The sequence below is a fragment of the Idiotropiscis lumnitzeri genome, unplaced genomic scaffold (assembly GCF_059441095.1).
Source record: "Idiotropiscis lumnitzeri isolate Australia: NSW breed Sydney's pygmy pipehorse unplaced genomic scaffold, RoL_Ilum_1.0 HiC_scaffold_234, whole genome shotgun sequence".
NCBI classification, from domain to species: domain Eukaryota; kingdom Metazoa; phylum Chordata; class Actinopteri; order Syngnathiformes; family Syngnathidae; genus Idiotropiscis; species Idiotropiscis lumnitzeri.
The window spans coordinates 230,236-244,671 of NW_028283772.1; the positions used below are offsets into that span (position 1 = coordinate 230,236).

General features: G+C 42.7%; 1 protein-coding gene across 1 annotated transcript; it reads left to right on the forward strand.

Moving 5' to 3' along the window:
* Positions 1–5,745: 5,745 nt before the first annotated feature.
* Positions 5,746–7,115, forward strand: LOC148314768 (uncharacterized). The gene is made up of 2 exons (XM_088287616.1): positions 5,746–6,096; positions 6,176–7,115. Exons 1-2 carry the CDS (start codon positions 5,985–5,987, stop codon positions 7,102–7,104), a joined length of 1,041 nt encoding a protein of 346 aa, XP_088143742.1. The 5' UTR covers positions 5,746–5,984; the 3' UTR covers positions 7,105–7,115.
* The last annotated feature ends 7,321 nt before the right edge of the window (positions 7,116–14,436 follow it).

A 14,436-nucleotide genomic window follows, 5' to 3' on the forward strand; every position in this document is an offset into this window, starting at 1 on the left:
AAGACTGAAGATGAAAACAAGGATGAGAGTGAGGACAACAGAGGGGCGGAGCCTCCAAGCAGCAGCTCAAGTCATCACGTGACAACAGAAGGCGATGAAGACCACTGGGGGCCATCACAAGCACATAATGAGGACACATTAGACGCTCATGACGATGGTGATACTAATGATGATGATAATGGGCAAGCTAAAGGTGAAAGGGTATGTCACACTGACTCATTCACTTCAAAGCTGTCTTTAAAACCGCACACGAGAACACACAGTGGAGAAAAAACATTTTCTTGCTCGGTTTGTGGCAAAAGCTTTTCTTTTAAGTCAAATTTAAAAACACATACACGATTACACACTGGAGAAAAACCTTTTTCATGCTCAGTTTGTGGAAAATGCTTCTCTCGAAATGCAAATTTAGTAAGGCACACAAGAACGCACAGTGGAGAAAAACCTTTTTCCTGCTCAGTTTGTGGAAAATGCTTCTCTGGAAAGGCAAATTTAACACAACATACAAGAACACACAGTGGAGAAAAACCTTTTTCCTGCTCAGTTTGTGGCAAGAGTTTCTATCGAAAGGCAAATTTAACACAACATACAAGAACACACAGTGGAGAAAAACCCTTTTCCTGCTCAGTTTGTGGCAAGAGTTTCTCTCGAAGGTCTCAATTAATAATTCACTCAAGAACACACAGTGGTGAAAAATCTTTTTCCTGCTCTGTTTGTGGAAAATGCTTCTCTCAAAAGGCAGGTTTAACATATCACACAAGAAAGCACAGTGGAGAAAAACCTTTTTCATGCTCAGTTTGTGGCAAGAGTTACTCTGACAAGTCTAATTTAACAAGCCACACAAGAACACACAGTGGTGAAAAACCTTTTTCTTGCTCTGTTTGTGGAAAATGCTTCTCTCAAAAGGCAGGTTTAACATATCACGCAAGAAAGCACAGTGGAGAAAAACCTTTTTCATGCTCGGTTTGTGGCAAAAGTTTCTCTGACAAGTCTATTTTAACAAGGCACACAAGAACACACAGTGGTGAAAAACCTTTTTCTTGCTCGGTTTGTGGCAAAAGCTTCCTGCATAAGTCGCATTTAACAATCCACAAAAGATTACACACTGGAGAAAAACCTTTTTCTTGCTCTGTTTGTGGAAAATGCTTCTCACAAAAGGCAGGTTTAACATATCACGCAAGAAAGCACAGTGGAGAAAAACCTTTTTCATGCTCGGTTTGTGGCAAAAGTTTCTCTGACAAGTCTATTTTAACAAGGCACACAAGAACACACAGTGGTGAAAAACCTTTTTCTTGCTCGGTTTGTGGCAAAAGCTTCCTGCATAAGTCGCATTTAACAATCCACAAAAGATCACACACTGGAGAAAAACCTTTTTCCTGCTCAGTTTGTGGAAAATGCTTCTCGAAAAAGACATATTTAACAGATCACACAAGAACACACAGTGGTGAAAAACCTTTTTCCTGCTCAGTTTGTGCCAAGAGTTTCTCTCAAAAGGGGCATTTACAATGCCACACAAGAACACACAGTGGAGAAAAAACTTTTTCCTGCTCAGTTTGTGCCAAGAGGTTCTCTCGAAAGTCGTATTTACAAAGCCACACAAGAACACACAGTGGAGACAAGCCATTCAGTTGCAGCGTTCGTTCTAAAAAAAATTGTCACTAAACAGGGAGCTGAGAGACACGATTGTGCTGGCGAGAATTGCAGCGATCCTTGAAGATTAAAAAAAGACAAAAAAAATGAAAGAACCGACTCTTTGTGGTAAGATGTAAATGTGATTTTCAATAAAATATGATGAAATTGAATTTTGCAAAGCTCTTTTATTGAGATCAGTGCCAGAAGAACCACTGTCTGAGTGGTGATGATTTTTTTGTGTGTTTACTTCAAACATGTAAATAAAATTTATTGCTTTTGCCTGGTACAACATTTTTTAACATTATGCTTTTCAGTTGTCTTTTTAATCGCATTTAATGGAAAAGGTGTGAGAAGAAACAGTGCTTATGAAATCGGTGCCTTCCACAATCATCAATAAAATCACTTGTTCCACTTGCTCAACTCGCCTTCATTACGCTGTGAAAAGGTGAAAAACAGAACTCGAAGTTGAACTATAAAAAGAACCAGAAAGAGAAACGCAAGCAGTCTCAGTTTCTCTCAAAGGTTTTGGAATGTCAGGACTTGGCAATCTGATGGCGACTGGAGTCAGCGCTGGTTTTCTCGCTGTGTTTGGCTGGCTCGTATATGTATGGTCCATTGAACAAAACTCAAACTCTTCAAATATCCCCTCTCATACATTTAATATTTCACTTTCTGAATAAATTTCTGACTGGCTAAATACACTTTCTAGGTTGAGCTCTATCAAGTGTTTGGGGTTTGTTGCTAAGCAGAATCTCACTTCGGAAAAAACTATAATGTAAAAAATACTTAGGTATTAAATTAATTCAATAACCCGACCCCGGATGAGCGGCAGAAAATGGCTGGATGGATGGAATAATTTAAATTGCATACATATTCAAATGAACAAATATGTTCAGAAATATTCAAGAGTGAAATAAGGTTTAAATTGATATTGATATAATTTAACATTAAAATAATTGAATAAATATTGTAGTATTATATAAGCAAGCTTAAATATACATTGAAATAAATTTTAAAAAAGTCATGTATTTTTAAATGGCCTTATATAGATATGGGAAGTTCAAAGAAGTGACCAGTCTTGGTTCTGAAGTTCCGATGTAACCAGATACTGCCCTGAGAGAAAATAGGCCTGAGCATTGTTTATGGTGGGGGCAATTCTCTCGCCAGGTCAGTGACCTTCCAGGGTATGAGAGTAATTTAAGGTGGTCACGAGTAGACTGGTCGTATCAACGGGGAGACGCATCTGCTCTCCCTCTGGGGGACTTTTGGAGGGAAATCCCGAAGACTAGCGTGATGGGAATTGCATATGCAACAAGGGAAAATTAGATATTCATGTCCTATTTGGGCATTCCCTGTAAGAAGGGAATGTCTGAGAGGGGGCTCGCACGTTTTTGGGGAGACTTCTTTTGACATCAGCATGTGACGAGAATAAAATCTTTTTCGAACCAGTTCTTTTCCATCACCAATCCAGCCTTGCTCGGCTGCCTCTCCGGAAGGCAGCAAGGACCCACACTTCAAAGACAAAATATACTACATATTGAAAGAAAAATAATACTCAAATATTGAAATAAGTATAGAATTGAATGAATAAACAACAAAGAAATAAATACCTCCTGGAAAATATCATTATTTTCAACATTTGTCAACATTTTTCTTTCTTGCACATTCTTAAACAATCGTAAATGTTTTTTACTTTTTCTTAAGTTACTTCAGTGCATTTCACACCTGTGCCTTCAGGGAATTCCGACTTCGTCCTACTTGAATGAATCCCCATCAAAATACCATGACACCACGACTGGACAAATAATATCCAGAAACACACTTATGCACCACTGAGTGAGTGTTGGATGATATAGCTTGTTGGAATTTATCTTTATATCAATGTTAGAATTTAATTTTAAACCAATGTAAACTCGAATTAGTAATCTGACTCCAATTTGCGACCTTAACCAACTCTCACTCATCCAACAATATGCGCGCTCGTTCTGCAATAGAAAGGTATCAGGAAGCCGGCATTTTCACGCACAAGTGGATTTATTCCCAATACACAGACTTTCTGCATGGCCCCTGGGTCCCGGGTCCCTCTCAATACAAGTCTACACCTCTCTTGCCACCAGCGAATGTGTTCTACCCCCGAGTTGCCCAGTAATGATTCATACTATACAATATGCAAATGGCACAGAGACAAAGGCATCCTGGCATGATTCTATTGGCTATGTGTATCCTGCAGTTAACTTTAGCTTGCTCTCATTGGTCTTTCTCCCCCACCGAATCCCGTGGCTCCTCCTGCGTGTGATCTTTTGATGGCTGCTCCTTCATCCACTGCCCCCCGAGTCATCTTGTCTCTCTCCCTCCTTGCGGCTATCACCATCTGTCCTGAAACATTCCATTCTCGCACCCCACACACCGTTCCGCTCCACCAGTCACACGCTCAGCACTTTACAGTCTCACACTTTCATACACTGGATGCAGCAACATCTAATGAACTATGTTAAGCTCAAACTCTTATATTCCTTTCATAGTCAAATGTATGAAATCCTTTAAGTGTAACCGAAGTTTGGACCATGCTAATGACAAGACCCTCAGGAGATGAATGCAGGAAGATTGGATCAAGGCTGCAACAAAGGAGGTGTAAACAAGACACCTCTGAAACAATGGACTTTCATGCCGGGACAACAAAAGTCATGCTGGTGAGAGATAATAGAATTACGCTTTTTCAAATTTTGATGACGTCATAGCCCCGCCTACAGAATTACGCTTTTGTCTCCTTGTCCCCGCCTACAGAATTACGCTTTTGTCCAAAATGGCCGCTATCCCCGCCCCCTGTGTTCAAACTATCCAATCTCCAGCCACCTATTTAAAAATATTTACATATTCCCTGCCCTTGAAGCGTTAATACCACGCCTACAGAATTACGCTTTTGTCGAAGTGGACCCCGCCGACAGAATTACGCTTTTTCAAATTGTGATGACGTTGTGTGTGTGTGTGGGCCAAGCCCCCCTCCCCTGATTGCCCTCAGTAGTAAAAACAATGTGTCCCCTACGTGCGTGTGGGCCAAGCCCCCCCTCCCAAACTGTATGCTTCTTATGTTAAAAACAATGTGTTCCCTGCGTGCGTGTGTCCCCAACCCAAACTGTACTTATGTCATTCATATTTTAATATCAGAAGTATATAAAGCATCCAATGAAATGTTCTATTTAAATAAATATAACCAAATGAAATAAGTGAAATAACATGGGTTGAGAAGAGCAGGCGTTGTTATTACCTTTGAATAATATGTTTATTCGGTTGATATTTGCCCTTTTTGCAAACATGTCTGGACATATTCCCAGCGACATAAGTTTAAACATGGTATTGTGCAGGCTTGGGGGGTTGTCCGGGCAAGATGCCGGCCATAGACACCCTCCAAGCCTGCAGCAGCCTCAAGGTGTTTCAAAAGATAGTGAGTGGCGGGCAACTGTCGACATCCGGTCGTCAGACCCCTTGCCTTTTTTGTAAAATCTGCCTAGTCATGTTTGCATGTCTGGACATGTATTTGTTGGCTACATTTGGACAGTCAAACGCCGTCATTTATCCCGCTACGGACGAGAAAAATGAAGGGTGATGTCTCCACCGCTCCCGCCCCTCGCACCCTCCTATTTCCCTGTACGTCACAGCCTTCCTACTGCCGGCAGCCCCCATGTTTGTAGTCCTTTTTTGTAGTCCGTACGCTGAGTAAAATAGCAACCAGCCTGGTTAAGAAATAGAATACAGCTAGGTTAAGAATATAGCACACAGCTAGGCAACCCCCATGTTTGTAGTTTATACAGGTAAGCAAAGAAATATTAGATATTAGAATATTATAATTATTATAGTATATATATATATATATATATATAAAATAAATAACATGCAGCTAAGAAACAGCGTACAGCTAAGAAATAGTATGTAGTTAGGTTAAGAAACAATATACATTTAGGTTAAGAAAATAGAATACAGCTAAGAAACAACATGCGCTTAGGTTAAGAAATAGCAGCTAAGCTAAGATATCATTAAGGTTGTTTTACCAATTATTTTACCTTTCAAGGAGGAACATCATCTTGTCTGTAGACATCCCCAAGTCATCTTTGCAACAAGTTTTGACATGTTTTCACGTATTTCTTATCTATAGTTGGACAGACAGACGACCACCAAGTTGTGGTCGTGTTTGTAAGCATAAACAACACCGCCCGCCCCCCAGAATCACGCTTCTGTCAAAAATAAGCACATCCCCTACTATCATATCCCGACCCCAGTCTCAATACAGCCAAAGCCCAAGTCACGCTCTGCACAGACAAACCAATTTTTCGGGCTGAAGAGCCAGACCTACTCTAAAAATGAAGACGCTCAGAACAAGACGCCGCATGGTCATGGACATCACACCGAGAAGGGTGACAACCATCGCTGCACCTGATCAGGTTTCTAATAACATTGCAGAGCACTCGTCAGGTAAACGATGCAACTAATCCTTAACTATATTCCTATAATCAATAGCTATATATTTAATCAAAGTATCTTTGTACTGCAGATAGCGGTGTGGATGAACCTACAAGCAACCATGACATGACTATGGTTGAAAACGTTGTTGGTGTAGAAACCCTGACAACTGCAAACATGGAACAGGTTGACGCCTGTACAAATGTAGACCAGGATGGAACCCCTACAAAAACAGACGAGGACCAGGCAGGACCATCATACTCTTTATGGGTGGGCGGTACGGGAATCTTACCAACCCCTGTTGTAGCCTCGTACAACACTGGCGAGCCATCGTATTCAGGGTGGAGCCGTCCCGTTTCACCGACGCCGCCGTCGACACCTCCGATGACCCCCACCTCGTCGGCAGAATCTTCACAAAACGAGAAGGTACAACAGCCCAGTTGGTCCGACCAGGCTGAATCTCCACAAATCAAGGAGGTACGAGTACCTAGTTGGTCCGAACAAGAGTTCTCAAACCGTTCGCTTGAGCCCGCTAAGGTTCAGACCGTCAACGACCCTGACCCCGGACCTGCACCTATTTCCAAGGATGATGTACAACATATGTCATGGGTTGATCCTCCTAAGGGATGGGTTGATATGGATGTCGTAATAGTTGTTAAAGCGGCGATTCTTTACATGGTCAGACGCTTTGTGATAAAGTATCACAAAAAACGGGGTTGTTTGCATAGCTATAGATACCTATGCAATAGTTATTATCTAAGACTGCAATATGAGCGCATCATGCCAATCCTTTGCGATAAAAAGTTTTTACCCTGTATTCACTACTTGTTGGATTTGTGTTCTGTAAAAACGGATAAAGAAACAGTCAAGCGAGTTGCAGAGATCCTAATGGTGGATTTAGCACTCGTAAAGGACTTACCGGACCGCCTTAAAGTGGATGAGAGCGTATGTTGTATGATATATCGTGATCAACTTGATATTTTCGAAGAATATCTTATAGAAAATATTAACTTTGACTAAAAATGGGTAATGTGTTGAGAAAATTATCGCTTTTTGGCGATAGAAGCTACTTTGAGTCGCTCGGGTTCGATCGACACGTTTCAAAATATTTTGGAAAATTGGGAAAATGAGATAAGTGACTTAGCATACTCACGTTGTTTAACGATGTGATAAGATACCGTTTCTGTCATCAACAACCTGTGGATCTCGCGCACGAATTGAAGATGTTTGAAGACCTGTTAGAATCAAAAGTTAATCCATCTGTTTTAACCCTGACCTATAGACTTTTTACGTCTTAGAGAATCCTTATCATGTGTAACCAGACTTAACCTTGTCATATTTTTGTATTTCATTCAATTAAAAATGGATGTTTTTAAAAATATGCTTTTGCGTCTGTGTGTTTAGACAAATAACAATGTGACGTTTGTCACTAAATCATAAACCGTCATGAGCGTTAAGCGTTGGTTGAAAAAATTGTACTACGATCCCATTCAACCAGCCAGTTTTGGAGGTGCAGATCGCCTTCATTTAGCTGCGAGGGAGAAAATGGGTCAAAAAGTGACGCGTCATAAAGTCAAGGATTTTTTTTATCATCGCAAGATGCATACACCTACGAAAATAGGAGCACAGAAAGGTTTAAAGGGAAGTCTCTGCTTTGAAGCTTGCCCCACAGAGTAATAAAATTGCACTTGGTAACAAATAAATTACCGCAAAAGTCGGCCAGCCAGGATGAAATAGTTAAAGACAGAGAGTTTCCAGAGTTAACAAGTATCATTAAGCGTTCACTGTATCGCGTACCATCGCGATTTAGAATTTATTGTCATCGTGCCCGCAGGTGGTCAAAAGTAAAGACGGCTGCCGCCAGCACAAACGGCCCCAAAACCTGAAAATAATATTGAAGAGAGATAGAAAAAGAAATCTGCCAATATGGAAATGCACTGGTGCCGGACTACGAGTCCATCATAAAACAGAAGCATTGTTCGGTAAATAAATTAAGGTTGAATGATTTAGAAAAATAACATAAATTATGCTGCTTTATATTTTGATGTAAAATCTTAAGAGCTCCTTTCAGAGCGCATTCTCGCATTTAGTACGAGGGATTGTGTACATTATTTAAGAAATGAGACATTAAGTGATAAAGACTGCGTAAACATCATTTAAGAAATAATAAAAGCCTCGTTCTTCTGAACTGTCAGTAAAACACCGGCCTTAATAGCTCTCGGGTGGTGCTTTATGTTTAGTGGAAAACACCAAAATTTGTTTAATACCATTTATGCTTGCATACTCTTACGCTGATATATTGTGTTTTCAGTAAGTCGATGTCAGATACACAGAATGGAATGGTGTTTATCTACTTCTTTGAAAAGGTAAATATTTTACGAATCCGAAAAGAAATGTAGCAATTTTTGTAATGTTAGCAAAGTCGAGTAAGTTTTGCTGCAGATATGACTTGACACCGATTTGACAGTCTTTTTCATCCTTAATTTACTTTTCTTTTTTTTTTAAATCTGACTTGATGATTTATTATCCTGACAAAATTCTGACTAATAGCTACTGTTAACATCTTTGGCAGCGAGACTTCAGCAAACTATTAAAACAATAACAATAATATGCTTATTCTCTTCCTTTGTTTTTTGTTTCTTTTGTAGGAGACATGACTGTGATATATTAACAAAAAAGATGGCAGGAATTTGTTCATATTCATTTTTGTTTGTCTTGGCGTGTGTAACAATGGGATTGTTAGTTGGTGGTTGGGTGTTCCCAGGGGGACTGTTTTAGTTGACGCACACCGCGCCAGGAGAGCGGAAGTGGAGTGTATGAGAGCCGTGCAGTTGATGTTACAATAAAGATTCAGTGAGCAAATGAAAGAGCTCTAACCGTCCATTCTGTATAGTCATATGACAGAACAGAACGAAACATGGTGGCAGCGGTCTAGTCGCTAGTGGGGACGCGGGAGAGGATTGACAACAACCGTGTGTACGTGCTGCCGACGAGCTGAGTGAACGGAACGGCGCGGCAGCAGGTGAACTAAACGGACAGAGGACGTCGCGATGGAAGGACTGAAACCTCCGTCGATGTTGTTGTTGGACTCCGGCGACCTAGCCAAGACATGGAAATGCTGGAAGGAGGAATTTACACTCTACACGGACCTCACCATGCCCGGCGCAGAGGAAGGAGCGAAGGCAAAGCTGTTCTATTACCTCGTCGGCGCGAGTGGGAGGGAGCTTTTGGCCACACTGGCGGGTGACGACTCGTCGGCAAGGAGGTCAGTGAGTGCAATGATAAGGTTGCTGGATGAACATTGCACACCGAAAGTGAATGAGACTGTCGAGAGATACAATTTTTTTGTGCGAAACCAAGGCACGGATGAAACCATTGACAAATATTTTACGGACCTGAGAGTGCTAGCCAATGGATGCAACTTTGGAGACATAAAAGACTCGCTAATTAGAGATCGCATTGTGTGTGGCACCAATAGCTCAGCCATGAGAGAGAGACTCCTCAGGGAAGATAGACTGATACTGGAGAAATGCCTACTAATATGTAGAGCTGCTGAACTATCAAGCAGGACACTGGAAGGACACACTGTGGAGGAAATACATACAGTGAAACAAGATGCAAGGAAAAGCAACGGTGATGTAGTCGATTGTAGGTTTTGTGGACGAAAGCATGAGCGAAGTAAGACAAAATGCCCAGCTTTTGGAAGGAAATGTAAAAAGTTTGGGAAAAAAAATCATTTCGCTGTGAGGTGCAAATCGAAAATAGGACAAGGAGGGAAATGTAAACCAGTGAATGCTGTCACGGAAGAGGATGGAGAAACATATGAGGATATAATGACAATTGCTGTGATAAATGGCAAGGGGAACAATGAAATAGTTCACCAAGTGAATGAGCGACTCAACAAGGGACAGCAACTCTTTGCAAGGATGCTGGTAAACGGTACACATGTGAACTTTCAGATTGATTGTGGGGCGACCTGTAACATAATCCCAATAAACCTCCTAAACTCAGACACACAACTGGAGCACACAGAGAAAGTGCTGGTCATGTATAATAAATCCAGGTTGTGTCCGTTGGGGAAATGTAGGGTTAAAGTGAGAAACCCTCGAAACAACAAATTGTACAGGTTGGAGTTTCTCGTGGTGGACCAAGTGGACAAAATCCCCATATTGGGCCGGAAGGCCAGTGAGGCCATGAAACTAATTAAAGTACACTACGAGAACATCCTTACCATTGATGACATTGTGAAAAAAGAATTGGAACAGGTCAAAGAAGAAGGACAACAGGATTGCATAACGTTGGAGAAAATAAAGACTGAGTTTGGCGATGTGTTCACTGGTGATGGCTGTTTGGAGGGCGAGTATAACATTGAAATAAACAGTGAAGTGCCGCCTGTTAAACTGCCGAAACGCAGAGTACCCGTTTCACTGATGTCTCCACTGAAAGAGGAATTAAAAGATCTTGAGAGAAGAGGCATTATCGCACCGGTTGAGTGTAGCACTGACTGGATAAGTAGCATGGTGACAGTGATGAAACGCAATGGAAAACCGAGAATCTGCATAGACCCAAAACCACTCAATCGAGCGCTGAAAAGAAGCCACTTCCCTCTTCCGACGATTGAGGATATACTTCCGGAAATGGCAAAGGCGAAAATGTTCACAGTGTGTGATGTGAAGCATGGCTTCTGGCATGTTAAATTGGGGGAGGAGTCAAGCTACCTCACCACGTTTGCCACTCCTTTTGGTCGGTACCGTTGGCTGAGAATGCCGATGGGAATAAGTCCAGCGCCGGAAGTATTCCAAAGAAGACTCATACAAGCGCTAGAAGGAATACTGGGAATATACATCATCGCTGATGATGTGTTGATCACGGGTAAAGGGACATCGCTGGAAGAAGCAAGTAGAGACCACGACAACAAACTCAGGTGCTTCCTAAACAGATGTAGAATGCGAAACATCAAATTGAACTTTGAGAAGATAAAACTACGGCGACAGGCCGTGCCGTATATTGGACATTTGTTGACAGCTGAGGGACTGCAGATAGACCCGGAGAAGGTGCGTGCAATCCAAGAGATGCCGAGGCCGACGGATGTCAAGGCAGTACAGAGACTGGTTGGGATGATAAATTACTTGTCCAGGTTTTAAGACCACTTGTCTGATGATTGTGAAATATTACGCCAACTTACACACAAAGAGAATGTGTGGGAGTGGACTGACACACAGGAGGAAGCGTTTAATAGACTGAAACACAAAATTGCCAGTGCACCCATTTTGAAGTATTACAATCAAGACGAGGAGTTGACACTTCAATGTGATGCATCAGAGACTGGGCTGGGGGCTGCTCTGACACAAGGAGGTAAGCCTGTAGCATATGGGAGCCGGGCCTTGACACAGACAGAAAGGGGCTATGCCCAGATAGAGAAGGAATGCTTGGCTATGGGATGGAGAAGTTTCACCAATACACGTATGGCAGGCAGGTGACGGTACAGAGTGACCACAAACCGTTGGAAAATATTCACAAGAAGCCACTTTTGAGTGCACCAAAGAGACTACAGAGGATGTTACTCCGATTAGAGAAATATAACATGAAAGTGACCGATGTACCAGGCCGTCATATGTTGCTGGCTGACACACTCAGTAGGGCATACTTGCCAGAGGACACTAAAGGGGACATGGAGTCAGAGATAGAAACCGTAAACATGGTAGACTACCTACCTATTTCGCTGGAGAGACTGAGCTCCATGAGGAAGGCTACGCCAGTGGATTGGAAGCTGCAGAGAGTAATTGGCATGATTCTGTCAGGGTGGCCAAAATGCAAAAAGGATATACCCACGGACATTCAACACTATTACTCATTCCAGGAGGAACTTAGCTTCCAAGATGGTATCGTATTCAAAGGAGAGAGAGCTGTGATACCAGATTCACTCAGGACTGACATTACACGCCGTGTACACTCTTCTCATTTAGGAGTGGAAGGTTGTCTAAGGAGAGCAAGGGAGTGCGTGTACTGGCAAGGGATGAATGAGCACATTAAGACCTTTGTCTCCAAGTGTGACATCTGTAGGTCCATGGACCCCAAGCAACAGAAAGAGACACTATGTCCACATGATATGGTGTGTAGACCCTGGGCCAAGGTAGGGATGGACTTGTTTTCCTTTCATGATAGAAACTACCTGATTACAGTGGACTACTACTCCAACTTTTGGGAAGTGGATTACTTGCCCGATACGACAAGCAGCGCTGTGATTAGGAAGGTGAAAGCACATTTTGCAAGGCAGGGCATACCGGACGTGGTAGTGTCAGATAACGGACCACAATTCTCCTCCAAAGAGTTTAGTCTGTTTAGTGAAAAGTGGGAGTTTGAACATAGGACGTCGTCGCCAGGATATGCCCAGAGCAACGGGAAGGCCGAGTCAGCAGTGAAAACTGCCAAGCGACTGATGATGAAAGCGGCGGCTGTGAACCAGGATGCATACGTGGCTATATTGGACCACCGAAATACACCGACCCAAGGCTTGGGTACAAGCCCAGCACAGAGACTTCTGAGTAGGCGGACTCGGACGCTTCTTCCAATCAGGGACGCTCTTTTAAAGCCGGAGTTGATCAAAAATGCAGAAGGCCTGTGGAAGAACAGTCAGAGACAGGAGAGATACTACAACCGCACTGCGAAAGACCTGGACATCCTTGAGAAAGGAGACACCGTGAGAGTTCAGCCGTTTCAGCGACATGGAGTCTGGCGGAAGGCGACGGTGCTGAAACCTGCGAGCCACAGGTCGTATGAAGTGGAGATGGAGTCGGGTGGTGTGTTACGGAGGAATCGACGTCACCTCAGGCGTGACCTTTGCCCACCGGCCTCGCCTAAAAAAGCTGAGACTGTGGAGAGTACGGCTGAGGTGGGGTCGGAACTGTGCCGTGCTGGTGACCAAGCGGCTGTGACGACCAGGTCTGGCCGTCGGGTCATTAGACCTCGATATCTGGAGGACTTCACGGAGTGATGTTTGTTTTGGAACTTTGCATGAGTCTAGGGTTGCTTGTCAGTTAAGGACAGAGAAAAAAAAAAAAAAGGAAAAAAAATGTGAGAGTCAATGAGAGTAACGTGTATTCTTTAGTTGTGATTACATTTAAATTCATAATGAGAGTAACGTGTATTCTTTAGTTGTGATTACATTTAAATTCATAGTCTTCGATGCTGTAATATGTTGCTGTCAATTAAAGAAGGTGACTTAAAAGAAAAAAAACAAAGATGTAACAATGGGATTGTTAGTTGGTGGTTGGGTGTTCCCAGGGGGACTGTTTTAGTAGACGCACACCGCGCCAGAAAGGCGGAAGTGGAGTGTATGAGAGCCGTGCAGTTGATGTTACAATAAAGATTCAGTGAGCAAATGAAAGAGCTCTAACCGTCCATTCTGTATAGTCATATGACAGAACAGAACGAAACATTCACCACTGTGTGTTCTTGTGTGTGCTTTTAAACTTGGCTTTTGAGAGAAGCATTTTCCACAAACTGAGCAGGAAAAAGGTTTTTCTCCACTGTGCGCTCTTGTGTGGATTGTTAAATTTCTCTTTTGAGAGAAACTCTTGCCACAAACTGAGTAGGAAAAAGGTTTTTCTCCACTGTGCGCTCTTGTGTGGATTGTTAAATTTGTCTTTTGAGAGAAACTCTTGCCACAAACTGAGCAGGAAAAAGGTTTTTCTCCACTGTGTGTTCTTGTGTGTTCTGTTAAATTTCCCTTTTGAGAGAAGCATTTTCCACAAACTGAACAAGAAAAAGGTTTTTCACCACTGTGTGTTTTTCTGTGTCCTTTTAAAGACAGCTTTGAAGTGAATGAGTCAGTGTGACGTGCCCTTTCACCTTTAGCTTGCCCATCATCATCATCATCATCATCATTGTCATGAGCGTCTGATAATGTGTCCTTATTATGTGCTTGTGATGGCCCCCAGTGGTCTTCATCACCTTCTGTTGTCACGTGATGACTTGAACTGTTGCTTGGAGGCTCCGCCCCTCTCTTGTCCTCACTCTCATCCTTGTTTTCATCGTCAGTCTTTATAGGGACAACGTTCACTGGTGACTTGTTGATCTGCTCCCCCTCCTTTTTGATGCGAGTCAGGTCTGGCACCTCTTTCACAGAACGGAGATCGTATTCACTGACGTCTGCAGGACACAAAAAGACAAACACACATTTGGTTTGGTCAAGTCAAAGCTCATGCAGCGACTTTGTCTTATATTGTTTCTACAGTGCGGCACGGTGGCCGACTGGTTAGCGCGATGGCCTCACAGTGAGAGGGTTCAATCCTGGCTCCGGCCATCCTGTGTGGAGTTTGCATGTCCCCCCCGTGCCTGCGTGGGTTTCCT

Excerpts from the sequence above, each read along its gene's own strand:
- LOC148314768 (XM_088287616.1), top strand. The coding sequence starts at position 5,985 with ATGAAGACGCTCAGAACAAGACGCCGCATGGTCATGGACATCACACCG. Across the intron at positions 6,097-6,175 it reads CATTGCAGAGCACTCGTCAG|ATAGCGGTGTGGATGAACCT; the intron begins GTAAACGATGCA and ends TTTGTACTGCAG.